Source organism: Carcharhinus amblyrhynchos, chromosome 10 (assembly GCF_965287045.1).
Source record: "Carcharhinus amblyrhynchos chromosome 10, sCarAmb.v2.hapA, whole genome shotgun sequence".
In the NCBI taxonomy this organism is placed as follows: Eukaryota; Metazoa; Chordata; class Chondrichthyes; order Carcharhiniformes; family Carcharhinidae; genus Carcharhinus; species Carcharhinus amblyrhynchos.
In genome coordinates, this window is record NC_137333.1 from 26,752,853 (window position 1) to 26,772,321 (window position 19,469).

General features: G+C 44.0%; 1 protein-coding gene across 1 annotated transcript in view; it reads right to left on the reverse strand.

Annotated features, from left to right (window-relative positions):
• Positions 1-4,716: 4,716 nt before the first annotated feature.
• dct (dopachrome tautomerase) overlaps positions 4,717-19,469 on the reverse strand; it is a 42,417-nt gene continuing 27,664 nt past the window's right edge. Inside the window, exons 6-8 of the mRNA XM_080197859.1 lie at positions 10,942-11,080; positions 7,387-7,588; positions 4,717-5,538 (exon numbers count right to left, since the gene is read on the reverse strand). Coding sequence (XP_080053985.1) covers positions 5,366-5,538; positions 7,387-7,588; positions 10,942-11,080 — 514 coding nt within the window. The 3' untranslated portion in view covers positions 4,717-5,365. The remainder of the gene's footprint in view (positions 5,539-7,386; positions 7,589-10,941; positions 11,081-19,469) is intronic.

Below are 19,469 nucleotides of genomic sequence, written 5' to 3' on the forward strand. Positions count from 1 at the left end.
ACCAATGTGCCATTCAAGGTAATGTTTGACTGAGTGTGTCATCAAGGAGCCCTTGAAAAACTGGAGTCAATGGGAATCAAGAGGAAGACTCTTTGCTGGTTGGAGTTATACCTGGCACAAAGGAAGATAGTTGTGATTGTTAGAGGTCAGTCATCTCATCATCACTGTCGGAGTTCCTCAGCCAAGTATCCAAGACCCGACCATCTTCAGCTGCTTCATCAATGACCTTCCTTCAATCATAAAGACAGAAGTAAGGAAGGTCACAGATGATTGCACAATGTTCAGTACCGTTCATGACTCCTAAATACTGAAGTAATCCATGCCCAAATGCTGCAACATCCAGATAACATTGAGCAGATACATGGCAAGTAGCATTTGTATCACACAATTGCCAGAAAAAAACCGTCTCTAATAAGAAAGAATCCAGTCAACTGCCCTTTACATTCAATAATATTACCATCACGAATTCCCTTCCATCAACATTCTGGGGATTACCATTGACCAGAAATTGAACTGGACTACCCACATAAATACTGGCTACAAGATCAGATCACTTCCTGACTCGTTAAAGCCTTTCCACTATCTGCAAGGCACAAGTCAGGAGTGTGATGCAATTCTCCCCACTTGCCTGAATGACTGCAGCTCCAACAACAGTTTTTTTGTTTTTATTCCAATTCAGTCAAATCAAGTCCAATTCAGAGTCTCAACAAGTTGAGACATTCCCAATCAAAGCTGAACAGGACAGGGCTCTCACCTCCTGTCTTGGGCTTTATCTACATGATCCAAGATGATTGGAGTAGGTATAGTTCCTCCTCCAAGGCTTGATCTCATTGTATCTTAGCCAAAAAGCTGAGATGCCGCTTTTAAAAATTGCTTCAAATAAAGCTAAAATGAGTGGCACGGTAGCACAGTACGGGCGGCACGGTAGCACAATGGTTAGCACTGCTGCTTCACAGCTCCAGAGACCTGGGTTCGATTCCCAGCTTGGGTCACTGTCTGTGTGGAGTTTGCACATTCTCCCTGTGTCTGTGTGCATTTCCTCCCGGTGCTCCGGTTTCCTCCCACAGTCCAAAGATGTGAGGGTTAGGTTGATTGGCCATGCTAAACTTGCCCCTTAGTGTCCTGGAATGTGTAGGTTACAGGGATTAGTGGGTAAAATGTGTAGGGATATGGGGAGGTAGGGCCTAGGTGGGATTGTGGTCGGTGCAGACTCGATGGGCCGAAGGGCCTGTCTGTGCACTGTAGGGTTCTATGTTCTGTGTAATCTAATGACTTCAACCAAGCACAGCATGTCGATACTACACACGATCTTGGCCAAAAGGCTGAGAAGTGATAAGAAGCTTGATATCATCCAGAATAAAGCAGCCACTTGATTGACACTCTGTTCACCATCTTAAACATTTACTCCCTCCACCATCAATACAGAGCAACAGTAGTATATACCATTCCAAGATGCACTGCAGTAACTCTCCAAGGCTCCTTCAGCACCTTCCAAACCTCTGAACTTTATCACTTAGCTGGATAAAGGCAGCAGGTGCAAAGGAACATCACCAGCTAGAATTTCCCCTCTAAGCCACTTACCATCCTGACTTGGAACTATATTGGCATTCCTTCATTGTCACTGGATCAAAATCCTGGAACTCTCCCCATAACAGCAATGTGGGTGCAGCTCCAACACATGGACAGCTGTGGTTCAAGAATCTCACCACCATCTTCTTACAGGAAATTAGGGATAAGCAATAAAATCTGGCCTATTGAGTGATGTCCACATCCCATGAATGAATAGATGTAAAAGTATAGCTACAACTAGACTATGCTGTCCAGTTCTAGTCATTGCACTTTAGGAACACTATGACGATTCTTGAAAGGATGCAGGGGAGATTCTCAGAATGGATTCAAGGATGAGAGATTTTAGTTACAAGCTTAGTTTGGACAAGATTAGGTTGTTCTCCTTGGAGCAAAGGAGATGGAGGGGAAATTTGATAAAGGTGTACAGGATTATGACAGATTAAGATAAGGTGAGAATAAAACTGCTCCCATTAGTTGATTGTACAAGGACTCAGGAACACCGATGTAAGGTTTGGATAAGAGATGCAGAAGGATGTGCGGAAGATTTTATTCAGCAAGTGGTAATGTGCTGACATGACAAATGATTTCAGGAGGAAATTTGATGGACAGTGAGAAAAAAAACTTGCAAGCTATGGGATGGGTATAGAGCAGGGCAATGGAACTGATTGGATAGCACCACAGAGAGCAGGAATAGTTACCTTCCATGTGCAATGACTCCATGGACAGAATTTAACATGGGCAGCAGGTGTCTTGAGTACTAAAAAGATAGCAAGAGTTTTTATAAATATATAAAAAGGAAGAGGCTGGCTAGGGTGAACGTTGGTCCTTTAGAGGATGAGAAAGGGGACCTAGTGGTAGGGGATGGGGATATGGCTAAGGTATTGAATAACTTTTTTGTGTCTGTCTTCACGGAGGAGGACGTGAATAATTTGCCGGGTGTTAGCGATGGAAAGGTGGTAGGACTGGAGGGTCTTAATGACATTACTGTTACTAGAGAGGCGGCGCTCGACAGACTGGAGGGGGCTGATTGTGGACAAGTCCCCAGGACCGGATGGAATGCATCCGAGGGGCCTGAAAGAAATGGCGGAGGTGATAGTGGATGCCTTGGTGGTTATTTTCCAAACGTCGCTGGATTCCGGGGAAGTGCCGGAAGATTGGAAAATGGCTAATGTTACGTCGTTGTTTAAGAAGAGTGCCAGGCAAAAGGCGGGGAATTATAGGCCGGTTAGTTTAACGTCTGTGGTAGGTAAAATGTTAGAATCCGTCATTAAGGAGGAAATTGCGAGGCATCTTGAGGGGAATTGCTTGATAGAGCAGACGCAGCACGGTTTCATTAAGGGGAAGTCGTGCCTGACAAATTTACTGGAGTTCTATGAGGATGTGTCTAGGGCAGTGGATAGAGGAGAGCTGGTGGATGTGGTCTTTCTTGATTTTCAGAAGGCGTTTGACAAAATACCTCACAAGAGGTTATTGCAGAAGGTCGAGGGACATGGAGTTGGGGGTAGGGTGTTAGCGTGGATAGAGGATTGGTTGTCAAATAGGAGGCAGAGAGTGGGGGTCAACGGGTGCTATTCGGATTGGCGGATGGTGACTAGTGGAGTGCCCCAGGGGTCGGTGCTGGGGCCTCAGCTATTTACCATTTATATAGATGATCTGGAGGAGGGAACCGAGTGTAGGGTGTTGAAATTTGCTGATGACACCAAGATTGGGGGAACGGCAAATTGTGCGGAGGGTGTGGAGAGTCTGCAGAAGGATCTAGATAGGCTGGGCGAATGGGCCAGGAAATGGCAAATGGAATTTAATGTTGGCAAGTGTGAGGTGGTCCACTTTGGTAGGAAGAATGGTAGGAAGGACTATTACTTACGTGGCGAAAAACTGCAGCAGGCGACGGTGCAGAGGGACCTCGGGGTCCTTGTGCATGAGTCGCAAAAACCCAGCTTGCAGGTGCAGCAGGTGGTCAGGAAGGCGAATGGGATGCTGGCCTTCATAGCGAGGGGGATTGAATATAAAAGTAGGGAGGTCTTGCTGCAGCTGTATAGGGCATTGGTGAGGCTGCAGCTGGAGTACTGTGTGCAGTTTTGGGCGCCGCACCTGCGCAAAGATATTTTGGCCTTGGAGGGAGTGCAGAGGAGGTTTACTAGGCTGATACTGGAGTTGAGGGGGTTGAGCTATGAGGAGAGGCTGAATAAACTAGGCTTGTACTCGTTAGAGTTTAGAAGAATGAGGGGAGATCTCATTGAGACGTATAAGATGATGAATGGGATGGATAGGATAGAGGTGGAAAAGACAGTAGGACTAGGGGGCACAGCCTCAAGATAAAGGGGGGGTGGTTTAGAACGGAGTTGAGGAGGAACTTCTTCACTCAAAGGGTGGTGAATCTCTGGAATTCTCTGCCCGTTGAAGTGGTGGAGGCTGCCTCGCTAAATATTTTTAAGACGCGGGTTGATGGGTTTTTGATAAGAGAGGGGATTAAGGGTTATGGGGAGAGGGCGGGAAAGTGGAACTGAGCCACGACAGATCAGCCATGATCTTGTTGAATGGCGGGGCAGGCTCGAGGGGCTAGATGGCCTACTCCTGCTCCTATTTCTTATGTTCTTATGTTCTTGATCTCCAAGAGCCCTCAGGTAATAAAGTACCAAATTTGCAGAGAAATTCCACCACAGGGGTTCCAAGCTCAACCAGGGACATTAGATCACAGTCCCATTTAATAATGGGGTGGCTACCTCAACCATGAGAACTAATTACTGGACAGCAGTTCTCCAATACTGACAGTGCCATTGAGAGCCTGTACTGCACTGGAATCTAATTCCGGGATTGTTGAGGAAACCTGAGGAGAGAAGTAACTGAGATGGGATTGTGATTCCAGGGAAGTGCCATGAGGAGGGTGAGGGTTGTTGTGAAGTGCATCAATAGGAAGAGCAGAGGATTGCTTCCCTCAGGTCACAGACAAACCAGACAGAGTTTGCTGTGCAAGTGACCTCTGCGAGGGAAGACCCCTATTCAGCCTTCCCATCATGCACTTTTTTGCTCAATTAAACTGGCTCTCCAGCTGCTTCTGGGATCAAAGAGAGAACAAAATTCTGCCCTATCACACCATAACTCCAACGGCCGGTGCAAAAATAAAACAATGAGACAGAAAAATAGGTGCATTTTCATTTTAATAGAAGTTCGCCAGGATATATTAATAATCATATAACAGATAAAGTTCAGAGGAAAAATGTATTATTCCATAATGGTACATGAGACAAAGGATCTTGTACATAATCCCTGTGGTGTCAGAGTTATATTGCTTCTATATATTTGTTTTTGAAAGCACATGTCATAAATTGGAAATGAGAGAAAGGACTTAAAATTTCATCCTTACTGGATCTACATTTTGGTTTTGAAAGTACTTTGAAAATGAAAGATCCGCCCAGGCTGGAAGGGCTTTCACAAAGCTACTTAGCAAACCCCGCCTGTGATATCCAACAAACCTACAAAAGGTTGTCAGATAATATGAACAGAATTTATATGGAGACATGAGGGAAAATTTCACTTCCCAATTTATGAAACAGTTCTTTTTTCACCATTTATAAACAAAGCCCAAGCAGAAGAACTTACTAAAAATTAAATACAAATTGAATGAGATCAGGTTATATACTGTTGGTACGCTGTGATAATGCATCATAGCACTGATGGCACAACATTAGCTACACATTACAAATGTTTCAATCATGCTTATACACAATGCAATATTGCAATTAGGATAAGATCATTAAAATAATTATTTTATCATAAGAGTGAACAACTGTATGAACTAAGCTTCTTCAGTGTACATTTTGTTGGTAAATTCTGAGCTTAGCAAGGGTTCAAAGCCTTGATTCCTTCTTCGTTGTAGAATTAGCATCGTTAGTATTGCCAACAAGACAAGGGACATAAAGATTCCACTAAAGATGACTCCAAGTATGATACCCAAGGACATTTGAAATTCTGTGGATTTCATGAAAAAAGTTAATATTCATGATTGTAAATAAGTAAATATTTTAAATTGTTGGATTATTCATCATTAATGTTGTCATTTAATGGAGAATTTCATTGAGAAATTGCATTGAAAACCACCTGTTTTTAAAGGATCTCTTCATTGTCTGAACTAAAAGCAGATAGAACTCACTGCCGTCCAGCAGATGGCTCGGGACAATTAAAGACTGGTCTTAATCCCAAATCTAAATCAGATGTTAGGTCCTTTGAATGGGCTAATAAGAGACCAAAAACCTGCTATAGGTCTCTGCTGCACATCTGCTTTGCACTCAAAACCAAACTATAGATTGTTTGCAGAAAATGTAAACTATTCATTGATAAAGCATCATCCTACCCATGATCAGGCAGCTCTCCAGGATTCCCTATCTCTAAGCCCTGGCTGATTTCCAATCTCCTTCCCATTCACATACCTTTCAGGTGCTGGTTCCCGATCACTATAATCCCTCTCCCTCCCTTCAATTTTCAGGCGCTCTGGACTCCAAGTATTTCCACAAACCTCTCTTCCCAACATTCTTTTCCAGAGATATTGAAAAGAAAATGATGAGCCGGATTCACCAAGCTCGTCCGCTGCTGGGTTCTCTAGTTTGGCTGCAGTGAATAGAAATTTGGCTGAGTGAAAATTCTCTGATCCCGCTGGCAGCAGCGGTGGGGTGAGAACACTAGAAGAATCTGGCCCTATGTCTCTTTAAATAAGTTAAGTTTATTTATTAGTGTCACATGTAGGCTTACATTAACACTGCATTGAAGTTACTATGAAAATCCCTGAGTCGCCACATTCTGGCTCCTGTTCGGGTACACAGAGGGAGAATTTAGAATGGCCAATGCACCTAACCAGCACGTCTTTTGGACTGAGACGGAAAAGCAGAGCACCTGGAGGAAGCCCACACAGACACAGGGAGAACATGCAGACTCTGCACCAACAGTGACCCAAACTGGTAGCAAATCAACTTTCTTTGCCTACATTGGGAGAATACTTCTGTACTGCTAGGGCCAACATGTATGTCACCCAAATCTTTTCACATTGGTGGGTAGACAGTAAGTGATAAAGTGTGTGATTTCAGCTGATCAATGCTAAAAACACCAGCATCACTGTCACTTCTGTAAGTAACCGTAGTTGTCAATAATGGGAAACCCCAGGATTCTGTTAACTCAGACAAGAATAACCGTTCAGAAACATCTTAGGCTATTAGTAAAGATTGCTTTCATTCAAATATTAGTGAATTAACCTTTTGGGCATAATTAAATCTTCACACGGCTTGAACACCACATAAACATTCAGGCTTGTGTGTATTTTAAAGTATAAACCAGCTAAAGCTTTGAAATGTTATGCTGGAGAGAGTTAGGTCTTACTTAGACATAAAATATTAGGTTTTTTTGTTTGGTTTCATAGCCATGCAACTATAAGAAATATATGTTTTTGTTGTGGGGATGGTATACTATTGATTCATTGACCATTTAAGTAAATAAACCATTTAAACGTCAAGCAGCTTCATCAGAATCTGGTTGGCTGCTGTGTAGAAAACTAACACATTCAAATGAGACCCTGCCATTAAGTTTGAAGGAAGCTCTGCCTTTTGCATGTTTTCAGATTTCCCAGCTACTGACAGTTGCTCCCATGCCCTCCCCATCTCCAACATAAATATTGAGGCAAAATCATTTGCCTTTCAAGTAAGACTGAATCTATCTGTTTGAAGTATACTGCCTGCTGGCCAATAATGACTTTGGCGCAGTGCAAAACATATTTCTCTTTACTGAAGGAATAATAATGAAATCATGGGAAAAATAACTTTTTAAACCTACCTGGTAATTCAACTGCATACAAATAGCCAAGATCAGCTGAAGATACAAACAGTTCCTCATTGGTCACAGGTGGATAAAATGGTACCATGTTAGATTGCCTGTTGTGCCCAATAGGTGCCATCTCCTCTGGCCATGAGCTAATTGAAGGGCTGTTTTGTTTCATCCACTCATTGAAAATTGCATCAATAAAGGCATGTAGCACCTATTACAATGCAAAGGCAGATCGAGAGAATAATTTTATCAAGTACTGCACAAAGGTTAGAAAAACAAGGATAGAAACAAAGAAAATAGGAGCAGAAGGATGCAACAAACACTCTTTAAGTTTACAATGTCTTGACTATTCTCGTTTTGGGGAATATCACCTTAAACGTATTCATTTTCTATGTAGCCAAAGGCATTATGGGAGTAAACCAGTTTAATAAACTTGATTTTAAACTTGATAACCCCAGGATAATGTGATTGATGATATTGACTATGTATAACAGTATCCTTCCTTGTTTTCCATGTTCGAGGAGACTAACGAGTGCAGTAATGCTCCTTTCGTTGATATATCAATTTTGCCAGTTTCGTAAGATTTGCAATCGATGACAAAGTATCACAGGAGCTTAAACAATTTGAAGCAGATAGTGTCATTGCGAAAATCAACTAATTCCGTGGATATCAAACCTAGCCATTGCATAACATAAAACTGGCCAACTTAGATGACAGTAAAACATCTGACAACACCAGGTTTTAGTCCAACCGATTTATTTGATAATAGACTATAGATAATATTATCAAATAAATCGGTTGGACTAAAACCTGGTGTTGTCAGACTTTTTACTGTGTTTACGCCAGTCCAACGCCGGCATACCCACATCACAACTTAGATGATGCATCAATCTTCCAGCAGCTGTGATCGTTCCAGACAGGTATTCATTTCCTACATTTCAAGAACTATAAACATTATTTTATGACTCCACTATCTTCATGGAGCTAGACAAGTGATGGAGCAATCTTCAGATTCCAATAGTGGTGCAAAGCCAATATCTTACAGCTTCTGTTACTCACAAAGCTGTGTTTTGTGTGTTCCGTAAGTCTTGTCAGATGTTGAGGGAACATTCAATCTTCTAACCAGCAAGGCTTCTAATCAGCCCACTTTAGCATTCGCCCATCCTAATGGTTGCCTATGATTGACCTCTAAGGTTGGTGCACCGGACTCTATCCCAACCCCTCCTCCACTGAGTGAAAGTTGGGTACAACAGGGTCCTTCAAAATGAGGTAGTTCTATCCAGTTGGGCAATTCCTCAACTTGAGCTACCTGCCTCGGTCACAAAAACCTGGCCCAGAGCAAAAAAACCATCACATTACTGCTTTCCTTCAGTTCTCAATAACTTGAAGCATTTCGTTTATCTTCCATTGGTTCTGCCAGACCTGCTGAACATTTCCAGTACTTTCAGTTTTTATTTCGGTTTCCAGCATCTGCTGTATTTTGTCTTTATTTTAGGGCCACTGCTTGGAATACTGACACCGAAGTCCTGCTGCTGAGATGCTGTCTCTAGGCAGTTGTATAATTTTCCAGTGCCACTGGGAACTTGGAAGCCAACTGGAAGATTTCCTTAAATTTCTTACTATTTGCCTTAATACTCCATTAACAAAGTTAGTTGGTTTTCTGCCATTTGCAAGCAATTCGTTCTGCTACCCCTCTTCCCATCCCACCTACAGGAAAATAACTCAGGGAACCAGCTTGCCACCTGGTGGCACACATTTATATGACTTCCTGCATAAAATTTAAAAACATAGCCCAGAATATTTGTTGTTTTTTTTACACAAATGTTCTTACATTAATGATCACAATCCCACTCTTATATTCATGGTAAGGTTAGACTTTAATTACAAATGGATATCAACATCATTATCACAAACAAAGTGGGGTGGCATGGTGGCCCAGTGGTTAGCATTGCTGTCTCTCAGTGTCATGGAGCTGGGTTCAGCTCTAATCTTGGGTGACTGACTGTGTGGAGTTTGCATGTTCTCCCTGTGTCTGCATTTGTTTCCTTCTGGTGCTACGGTTTCTCTCACAATCCAAAGATGTGCAGGTTAGGCTGATTGGCCATGCTAAATTGTCCCTTAGTGTCAGGTGGATTAATGGATAAAATGCTTGGGGTTATGCAAATAGGGCCTGGGTGGATTGTTGTTGGTGCAGGCTCATTGAGACAAATCCCTCCTGCACTGTAGAGATTCTATGATTCTATGTGGTGATGTGGTTTATGTGCAGTCCTGGGTCTGTAGCAGGGAAACACCTCTTTGCAGGAAGCAGTTTAGTTTGCAGCTGAAGCCTGGTTGACGTTAAAAGGATTTTGCACTCTATTTCTCTCTGAAAGTTCCAAGATTGTTAACAAATGTTAAAGCAAACGTTCCTGGATTTGCTAACTGTATTTACTTAAAAATGGGTTTGATTTGTGAATGGGCTTACTTAGAACTAGAGCAGTCATGAGCTAGATAGTAAAGTTGCTTCCTTTCATTTTAAAACATTGTTCAACTGTTAATGGTTAAGCTGCTTCATTTGTTAGAGTTATATTTAAACTGTGTTATTAAGAAAAGTTTGTTTCACTACAAAAGATCCTGCCTTTGTCAGTGGAATCATTCCTGGAAACAAATACACTATCTTCACATTTATGCCAAAATATAAATATTGATAGGGTCTAGTCTGGCTTCATAATATAACTTGGGGTTCTGATCCGGGTCCCTAACACCGACATAAACCTAAATCAGCATTTAAAAAAGGAACAGTGCTTCATAGGTCTAGGATAACTGGATGTTAAATAAAAAACTCATTTATCTGCAGACGTTCCCTGATGCCCACTCCAGGTAAACAAAGAGACATTTTATCACATTCTAACATTGGGATGAAGCTTGAACATACTTTAGATTGACCACAAATAACATGTTATGCTCAGCAAATCATCCAGAGATAGAGATCTTGCAAAAGTGATTACTGCCCAATTGCCTGTGCTCACTTAGTCTATGTCAGAATCATGGGTCACGCAGAGTGAAAAAATACATGTCTTGAAAATAATGACTTCACCTAAACATTATTTTTTTCAACTTGAATGTTATAAACGTTTACAAATGCGCACACATTAACAGGTAAGAAAAAATATTTGTAACTCACGGAGCCGAAAAATTCTTAGTTAGCCCCACTTCTTTTCTCTATCCGCCATATTATACTATTTTGAAAAATTGTAATGTCAGTCAGATGAATCTCCAACAATTTCAGTTCTCATGCACTCTTAAAGTTTTGATACTTGAGGGAACAATAGGCTAATAATAATGAGTAACAAGCAGTATTACAATCATTAAATATCAGATGTTGACAATTAACAGTATAGAGCAAATGCACTGAGGATACACCGTTAAGGAAGGAACTCATGCAATGTAACAAGCAAATTAACACTACACTACATCTGTTGCCTTTGGCAAAGCAGGAATCATATGATGATGGATGGAGCTAGGGTAGGATGGCTATCTAGGACGCATAACTATTCATTTATTTTAGGTGAATTAAATACATACCACAAAAAGTGGATCATTTGCTGCAGAATGCGGAAAGAGATTTGTACCATTCAAAAAAGAATGAACCAGGTTATGAAGACTCTGAATTTCGCCAGTGCCAGTTTTGCCATCTGGTGTATCAAATCCCTCAAGCGCATTTCTGAAAGGAAAAAAACAGTATAACAGTTCTATATGGGTCTGACAAATTGAGAGACAGTAAGAATTCTCACTAATGCGAAAAGTGCTTAAATGAACAATTTAAAGTGGGTGAGTTTGTTCAGAACTTCCTTTTTATCAAAGAAGGGAGAGGAGACAGAGGAGCGATGAAAACTATGAGTTCAACTTTACAAATGTACTGTGACAAAGGAAGTCTTAGTTTTGCAAATTAAAACTTTGAAAATTGGTTTCAAGTAGCACACAAATTTTCATTCATGTCATAAAAATGTTTTCAGAATGCATTAACTGGATTCCTACAATGTGCCAAAACAATAGCATTTAAAGTGACCTCTGAGTAGGGAAATTAATATTTTTCCAGTCTTGAAAAATATTGTGCGCAAACTTTATTGAAAGAATCTAGAATTAGTCTTTTTGAACCATATACTGGACAAAATCTTGCCAAAAAGTGGCAGAGTCTTGGTTCCGACATGAAATATCAGACCTTACACTGCCAAAAAAACCCAGCTGGGCTTGTTTCATGCCATCAAATAGGGAGCTAGGGCCTTAACACACCAGCAAAGCCTGGCTGCACTGAGATTGGGGCGCCTTGTTTAAAAAAACATGAATATACCTCCCCCCAGACCACCACGGCAGTCTCAAAGGCTCTCCCCGGCACCCCAGCCCTGATCAGAGCTAGCATTCACTTCCTTACTTCTGATTGGAACAGGTATTCACCCACACCATCACCCCTCGGTCGGAGCCAGTATTCACCTCCACCCTAAACCCCCTTCCCTGAGTGGAGCCAGCATTTATCCCCACACTGATCAGAAATGGAGCTGGCAACTCTCCCCCACCCTCTGTTGGAGCCGACACTTTCTTCTACTACCCCCCAACCCCCTCCCACCTCTGGCACACCCCGTGGCATAATGCTAACCTCGAAGTGTTGGGGCAGTGCCAGGGAACATTATCAGGACACTAGCCGGCTGAGGCCCTCTCTTCCAGGGGCTATGGTCACCTTTAAGACCCAAGAGGATCCGCATAACAGGCGCGCATCTGGATGACCCTGTTGTAAGCCATACTGGCCTAATGTCACATCACATGGTTTGAATATATAGTGGAAGGTCAATAGATGGCGAGGGAGTGTGTAAATTATAGTTAAACCTATTAAAATGTATTTAAATCTGGGCGTGAACTTGGTTACATCACCAGCAAGGGGACGGTGAAAACTGGACATTGCGATATTACTGACAAGGTCTGTGACTTCTGAGGTTTTGCCGAATCTTGAGCCCCCGTTGCCATTCCTATGGACAGTGAGTGTGGGCTCAGGATTGTTCCCATCGCGTGTAAAAATAATTGCTTAATATGTAGCTGGAATTGCCTGAACTCTAATCTAAGTAATTGACCCACCACTTACTGATAATTTAGTTAGTTACTCCTTCAACTTTTATTTTTCCCTCAGGTGATCACCCATATTGTAACATTTTAATACTCAAGATTTATTGCATCAGAACTGTTTTACTTTATAATATTTATTCAGAAAAATCTTATCTCCAAACAACTGCTTCAAGATAAGGTTGTCAAGAAGGCGTACGGTGTCTTGGCGTTTATTGGTAGGGGGATTGAATTTAGGAGTCGCAGTGTAATGTTGCAACTGTACACTACTCTAGTGCGGCCGCACTTGGAGTACTGTGTGCAGTTCTGGTCCCCGCATTACAAGAAGGATGTGGAGGCGTTGGAGAGGGTGCAGAGGAGGTTTACTAGGATGTTGCCTGGTATGGTGGGGAGGTCCTATGAGGAGAGACTGAGGGATCTAGGGTTGTTTTCGTTGGGAAGAAGGCGGCTAAGAGGGGATCTTATTGAAACATATAAGATGATTAGGGGTTTAGATAGGGTGGATAGTGATAGCCTTTTTCCTCGGATGGAGAAAGCTAGCACGAGGGGGCATGACTTTAAATTAAGGGGGGGTAGCTACAGGACGGATGTCAGGGGTAGGTTCTTTACCCAGCGGGTGGTGAGGGATTGGAATGCCCTGCCTGCTGCAGTTGTAGATGCGTCTAGTTTGGGGGCGTTTAAGAGATCTCTGGATAGGTTTATGGACGAAAAGGGATTGGTATAGGCTAGTGGGTCATTGTTTTTGTAACTGGTCGGCGCAACATCGTGGGCCGAAGGGCCTGTTCTGCGCTGTAATGTTCTATGTTCTATGTTCTATGTTCAAAAAGACATTTTGGGGAGAAAAGCTCCCTGAAATGCCAGTTTACGACACTTCATTCCTTTGAGCACTCTGCTAGCATCAAAGGGTTCAATATTTTTATCATCCTTCAGAATTGCAAATGATACCATGCAAGCAAAGCCCCATCAAATTCTGCTGAACATTAGGAAATAGGTTCGGGGATGCTGCATAGTGGTAACGTTATTGGGGCTCTCCTCTCTCTCTCTCTTTTAACTTTTTCCCATGTTACATGGGTCCACGACAATTTGAGTTGATCAGCCTTCTCCCACTCATATCAAACACCAGTTTAGAATCATATAGTGCAGAAGGGGGCCACTTGGCTCATCAAACCTGCACCGAAATAATCCCACCCAAGTCCTATCCCGATAACCCCATGTATTTATCCTGTAATTCCCCCTGACATTAAGGGGGCAATTTAGCATGACTAATCAGAGTAACTTAATCTTTGGACTGTGGGAGGAAATGGGAGCACCGGAGGAAACCCATGTAGACATGGGGAGAATGTGCAGGCACCTCCCATTCAGTGAACCGAGGCTGGAATTGAACCTGTCCCCGGCGCTGTGAGGCTGCAGTGCTAACCACTATGCCACCATGCCACCCTTTAATATTTGGCAGGTGGTTTTACAGCGAGATGCTCTCCCTACCACTAAGTCTCCCCATATAGATTCTGTATTGGGGATAAATGTTCAAATCCCATCACAGCAGCTGGTTGAATTTAAATTCAATTCATTAATAAATGTGTAATTTTCAAAGCTAGAATAAGTAATGGTGACTATAAAACTACCACATTTGTCGTAAAAACCTATTTGATTCACTAACGGCCTTTGGGGAAAAATTCTGCCATCCTTACCCAATCTGTCCTAATGTGACTCCAGACCCACAGAAAGGTGAGTCACTTTTAACTGCCTCTTAAATGACTTATCAGGTACTTCAGTTGTGCCAAATCACTGCAAAAATGTCAAAAAAAAATCCAGATGGGCAAGCAAGCATCAATCTGGGCACCAGGAAAAAAAACACATCCTATCCAGGCTGTTGTGGAAAGTCATCTGATGACGTATCTCAAAATTGAAGAGCTATTAAAAAGATCATTAAAGCAGCTGTGGAACATAGTCATGTTCACTTGAATCATACCTAACAGCCAATGTTCCAGGCTCCTTCATGACATTCCTTGGATGTGTCCTGCCCCACTGGCACAGTACTCAACACTCCAGGTCAGATTTCCCTCAGAGACATCTACATTGACTGTGGCCCCCATGAACTCTCCTGGAATTGGATTAAACATGGGCAAGGAGACCTTCTGCTGATTTATCATTACACTTCCATGTTGAATAACACTTGGGAGAAGTATGGAGAATAGCAAGCACACCAAAAGAACTTTGTGTTGAACTTGAATGTCCATCTCCAACAGTGACTTGGTAGCACCATTACTGACCAATTGGTGGAGTCCTGCAGAGTATTTCTACCAGACTGGACTTGCAGCAGCTGACAAGGGAATCAACAAGTGGGAAAAACCTGACACCATCCTCACTAGTCGACATGTTATTGTTGTGAAGTTGAGTTTGCAAAGATATAAATAATGTTTAAAAGAATTGTTAAAAAAAGGGTTAGTAGGAAAGAAAGCAGTGCGTGGTCCCTTTAAAAACTGTTTTTTTTAAGCAATGCTAAAATGCAGAGTGCACAAACTTCAGGTTACAACTTTTTTTCAAAAGAACCTAAAGCATCAAGGGTGCCTTGGCAACTGGCTCTACAGGCTTTTGCATTTTTGTTGGCCTATGAGTTTAAAGAAAACATTCAACTTTTAAGAGCCTATCAGATTTGAATTTGATAGTATTGAGAGCCTCAAACTAATCATGGTGTAAGAAAAGTGCGAGGTCAGAAGTATAAAGGCCATAGGTTTGGCAGGGGGACATTGAACATTTGTGAGTGGGGGGGGTGGTGGTAGACAGTCATGTCCTGTACAGAACTGCTAAATCTGTTCTGAATCTATCCTAATTAGCACTTTGGTAGTGCCACACAATATAATAGACAGTATCATTAATGGGCTGACAGAACTTTATCTCTCTAAAGACTGCGCCATGGTCACTTCTAGCAATACTCTAACAGATACATCTATAATGTTAATAATACCTGACAAACCTATCTTCTCCCGGGCTGGACCTTTGAACCTACCTGATTTTTGACAGCTGGCGTCATAAGAAAGGAGGCGTGGCCTCCTTACCTTCGATTCTGCTCAACTGAACACCTCAAGAAAGTGCTGCACTACACACGTCTCAACTGGCCTGAGTCAGAAGATCAGGGGGGTTAGGAGCAAAAGGATTGTAAAGTAAAAATCTGGAAGCAAAGGAGCAATCCAACAACTCTGATTGCCCATCCGCAGAAGGTCAGGACCACTTGTGGTTGGTCATTTATTGAAAACTGCATAAACTAATGAAAATTGTATCAGATGGTGATATGAAGTGTTTTAGGAAGTTTTAGAGATACAAGGGCTGATTCTTCCATTGTGACCTGCAAATTTCCCGGCAGGTCCGATTGGGAGAATCGCGTGTTGGCCATTTTGCGGGCGAATAGTCGCAGTTGGGATGGTGTTGGAAACCGACGGGAAGAGAGGTGAGTCTTTTGAATCTTTTAAAAATATATTTTAAATATACTTTGCATGTGATTATCAGGCCTGGTACGAAACTGGCCGGCCTGATAGCATCTCCCACCTATTCCAGCAGAGTTTAGAGTAGCTCCCTATGTTCCGGGAATTAGCAGGAGACCCTGCTAGAGTGAAGTGGGGGGCAATCAGGGGTCTCCCAGGGGTTGGGCGGCAGGGGGTAGTGCCCCGGCAATGCCAGCCTGTGCTCCCAGCACTGCCCAAGGGGCAAAGTGCCCATGGTCAGGGGTGCCTTGGCACTGCCCATGGGGTTGGAGACTCCTATTGCCACTCTGCATGGCGGTTGATCTAGGCTGGAGGGAGGCCAGCAATTGGGGCAGGCTGGGCGGAGTGTTCTGCTTGGGGCGGGGCGGGGGGTGTTCTGCCTCCTTGGGGGGGGGGGGGGGGGCGTCTGCCGGGGTGAAGGGGGTGCAGGGATCACTACTGTTGGGGGGTGGGTGGGCCAGACATCGGGGTGGAGGGGGGGTGGGGGGGAATCAGAATTGTTATGGAGGCCGCAATCAGGTGGAGGTGGCTGGAGGGACAGCACTACGGGAGTCCCAGTTGAGCTGGCCAGCAAACAGGGAGACTGCTAGCTCGGGGCCACTGCGCATGCGCAGTGTTTAGGGTTTTTAATGATATTCCAGATTGTGACCTCTGCATTCGGGTCTAAAGTTGCACTGAGAAAACAGCCGTGATCTAGAATAGTTCTCCCACCAATTCAGCACTTTTGGGAGAATAGCCCCCACAATGTTTTGTTAGAAGTTAGCACAACTGGAGAAAATAGGAGACATATCTCAAATTCTTTTATGGTATGAAGTTGGGCTGTGACAAAGAAAATGTTGGGAACCACTGCTCCAGAACTAACCAGGATGTTTCAGTACAGCAACAAGGTCAGCAGTGTGGCAAATTGCTCAGCTTCAATCGGATCTGTTAGCTGTGAAATTGCTTAGCTCTATTAATATCTGCCAATGCTGTCTGGCTTGCAAGTTGTCTTGTGTCGTCGCTTCACCAGATTGACACCTAATTTTTAGATATCCCTGGTGCTGCTCTTGGCATGCCCTCCTGAATCTTCATTGAACCAGGATTGATCTCCCAGCTTGGTGGTAATGGTAGAGTGGGGGAAATTATAGAATCGTAGAATCCCTGAAGTGCAGAAGTTTCGGCCCAAGGAGTCAGCACTGACTCTCCAATGAGTATTCCACCCACCCCTTAACCCTGTAACCCCATATATTTACCCCGCTAATCCCCCTAACCTATACATCCTGGGACACTATTGGGCAATTTAGCATGGCCAATCTGCCTAACCTGCACATCTGTGGTAGGAAACTAGCGCACTCTCACCTCCTCCACTCCCAGTAGCACTGAGCCTCTCTCAGTACGCGTTTCATGCTGGCTGGTAGTTAATTGGCCAACCGGTGTGTGATTTCTTTCCGGAGCCAATCATGAGCAAGAGCAGATTTCACATCCGCTTCCATTCTCATTGGTCACACTCACTCGGCACCTCGAAAATTCAGGCCAGGAGTGATTTGTGTAAAGTGGGTACCCAGGTCTGATCCTACGAGTACAATAAAGAGATTCTGTGAATAATTTTCAGGCCATTCCTGCACCATTTTGTTGTTTCTCTATTGATAGTTCAGTTTCTATGAACCTTCTTTGGAAGGAGAAAAACCAAGACCAGAATCTCACACTAACAGACAGCATGTCCACTCCTCCAGCTAAATCTCACACTGATGAGCAGGGTGTCCACTCCTCCAGCTAAATCTCACACTGATGGTCAGGATGCCCATTCCCCAGCTGAATTTCACACTGATGGTCAGGATGCCCATTCCCCAGCTGAATTTCACACTGATGGTCAGGATGCCCATTCCCCAGCTGAATCTCACACTGATGGTCAGGATGCCCATTCCCCAGCTGAATCTCACACTGATGGTCAGGATGCCCATTCCCCAGCTGAATCTCGCACTGATGGTCAGGATGCCCATTCCCCAGCTGAATCTCACACTGATGAGCAGGGTGTCCACTCCCCAGCTGAATCTCACACTGATGGTCAGGATGCCCATTCCCCAGCTGAATTTCACACTGATGGTCAGGATGCCCATTCCCCAGCTGAATTTCACACTGATGGTCAGGATGCCCATTCCCCAGCTGAATCTCACACTGATGGTCAGGATGCCCATTCCCCAGCTGAATCTCACACTGATGAGCAGGGTGTCCACTCCCCAGCTAAATCTCACACTGATAAGCAGGGTGTCCACTCCCCAGCTGAATTTCACACTGATGAGCAGGGTGTCCACTCCCCAGCTGAATCTCACACTGATGAGCAGGGTGTCCACTCCCCAGCTGAATCTCACACTGATGGTCAGGATGCCCATTCCCCAGCTGAATTTCACACTGATGGTCAGGATGCCCATTCCCCAGCTGAATCTCACACTGATGGTCAGGATGCCCATTCCCCAGCTGAATCTCGCACTGATGGTCAGGATGCCCATTCCCCAGCTGAATCTCACACTGATGAGCAGGGTGTCCACTCCCCAGCTGAATCTCACACTGATGGTCAGGATGCCCATTCCCCAGCTGAATTTCACACTGATGGTCAGGATGCCCATTCCCCAGCTGAATTTCACACTGATGGTCAGGATGCCCATTCCCCAGCTGAATCTCACACTGATGGTCAGGATGCCCATTCCCCAGCTGAATCTCACACTGATGAGCAGGGTGTCCACTCCCCAGCTAAATCTCACACTGATAAGCAGGGTGTCCACTCCCCAGCTGAATTTCACACTGATGAGCAGGGTGTCCACTCCCCAGCTGAATCTCACACTGATGAGCAGGGTGTCCACTCCCCAGCTGAATCTCACACTGATGGTCAGGATGCCATTCCCCAGATGAATCTCACACTGATGGTCAGGATGCCATTCCCCAGCTGAATCTCACACTGATGCTCAGGATGCCCATTCCCCAGCTGAATCTCACACTGATGAGCAGGGTGTCCACTCCCCAGCTGAATCTCACACTGATGGTCAGGATGCCCATTCCCCAGCTGAATCTCACACTGATGCTCAGGATGCCCATTCCCCAGCTAAATCTCACACTGATGCTCAGGATGCCCATTCCCCAGCTAAATCTCACACTGATGCTCAGGATGCCCATTCCCCAGCTAAATCTCACACTGACGGGCAGGATGCCCACTCCCCCAACTGAATCTCAGACTCAGGACAAGGTGCCCACTCCCCAGCTGAATCTCAGATGCGGGGCAAGATAGCACAGTGGGGGCAGCCCGGGAGCTCAGTGGTTAGCACTGCTGCTTCACAGCTCCAGGGACCTGGGTTCGATTCCTGGCTTGGGTCACTGTCTGTGTGGAGTTTGCACATTCTCCTCATGTCTGCATGGGTTTCCTCCGAGTGCTCCGGTTTCCTCCCACATTCCAAAGATGTGTGGGTTAGGTTGATTGGCCATGCTAAAATTGCCCCTTAGTGTCCTGAGATGCATAGGTTAGAGGGATAAGTGGGTAAAATATGTAGAGAT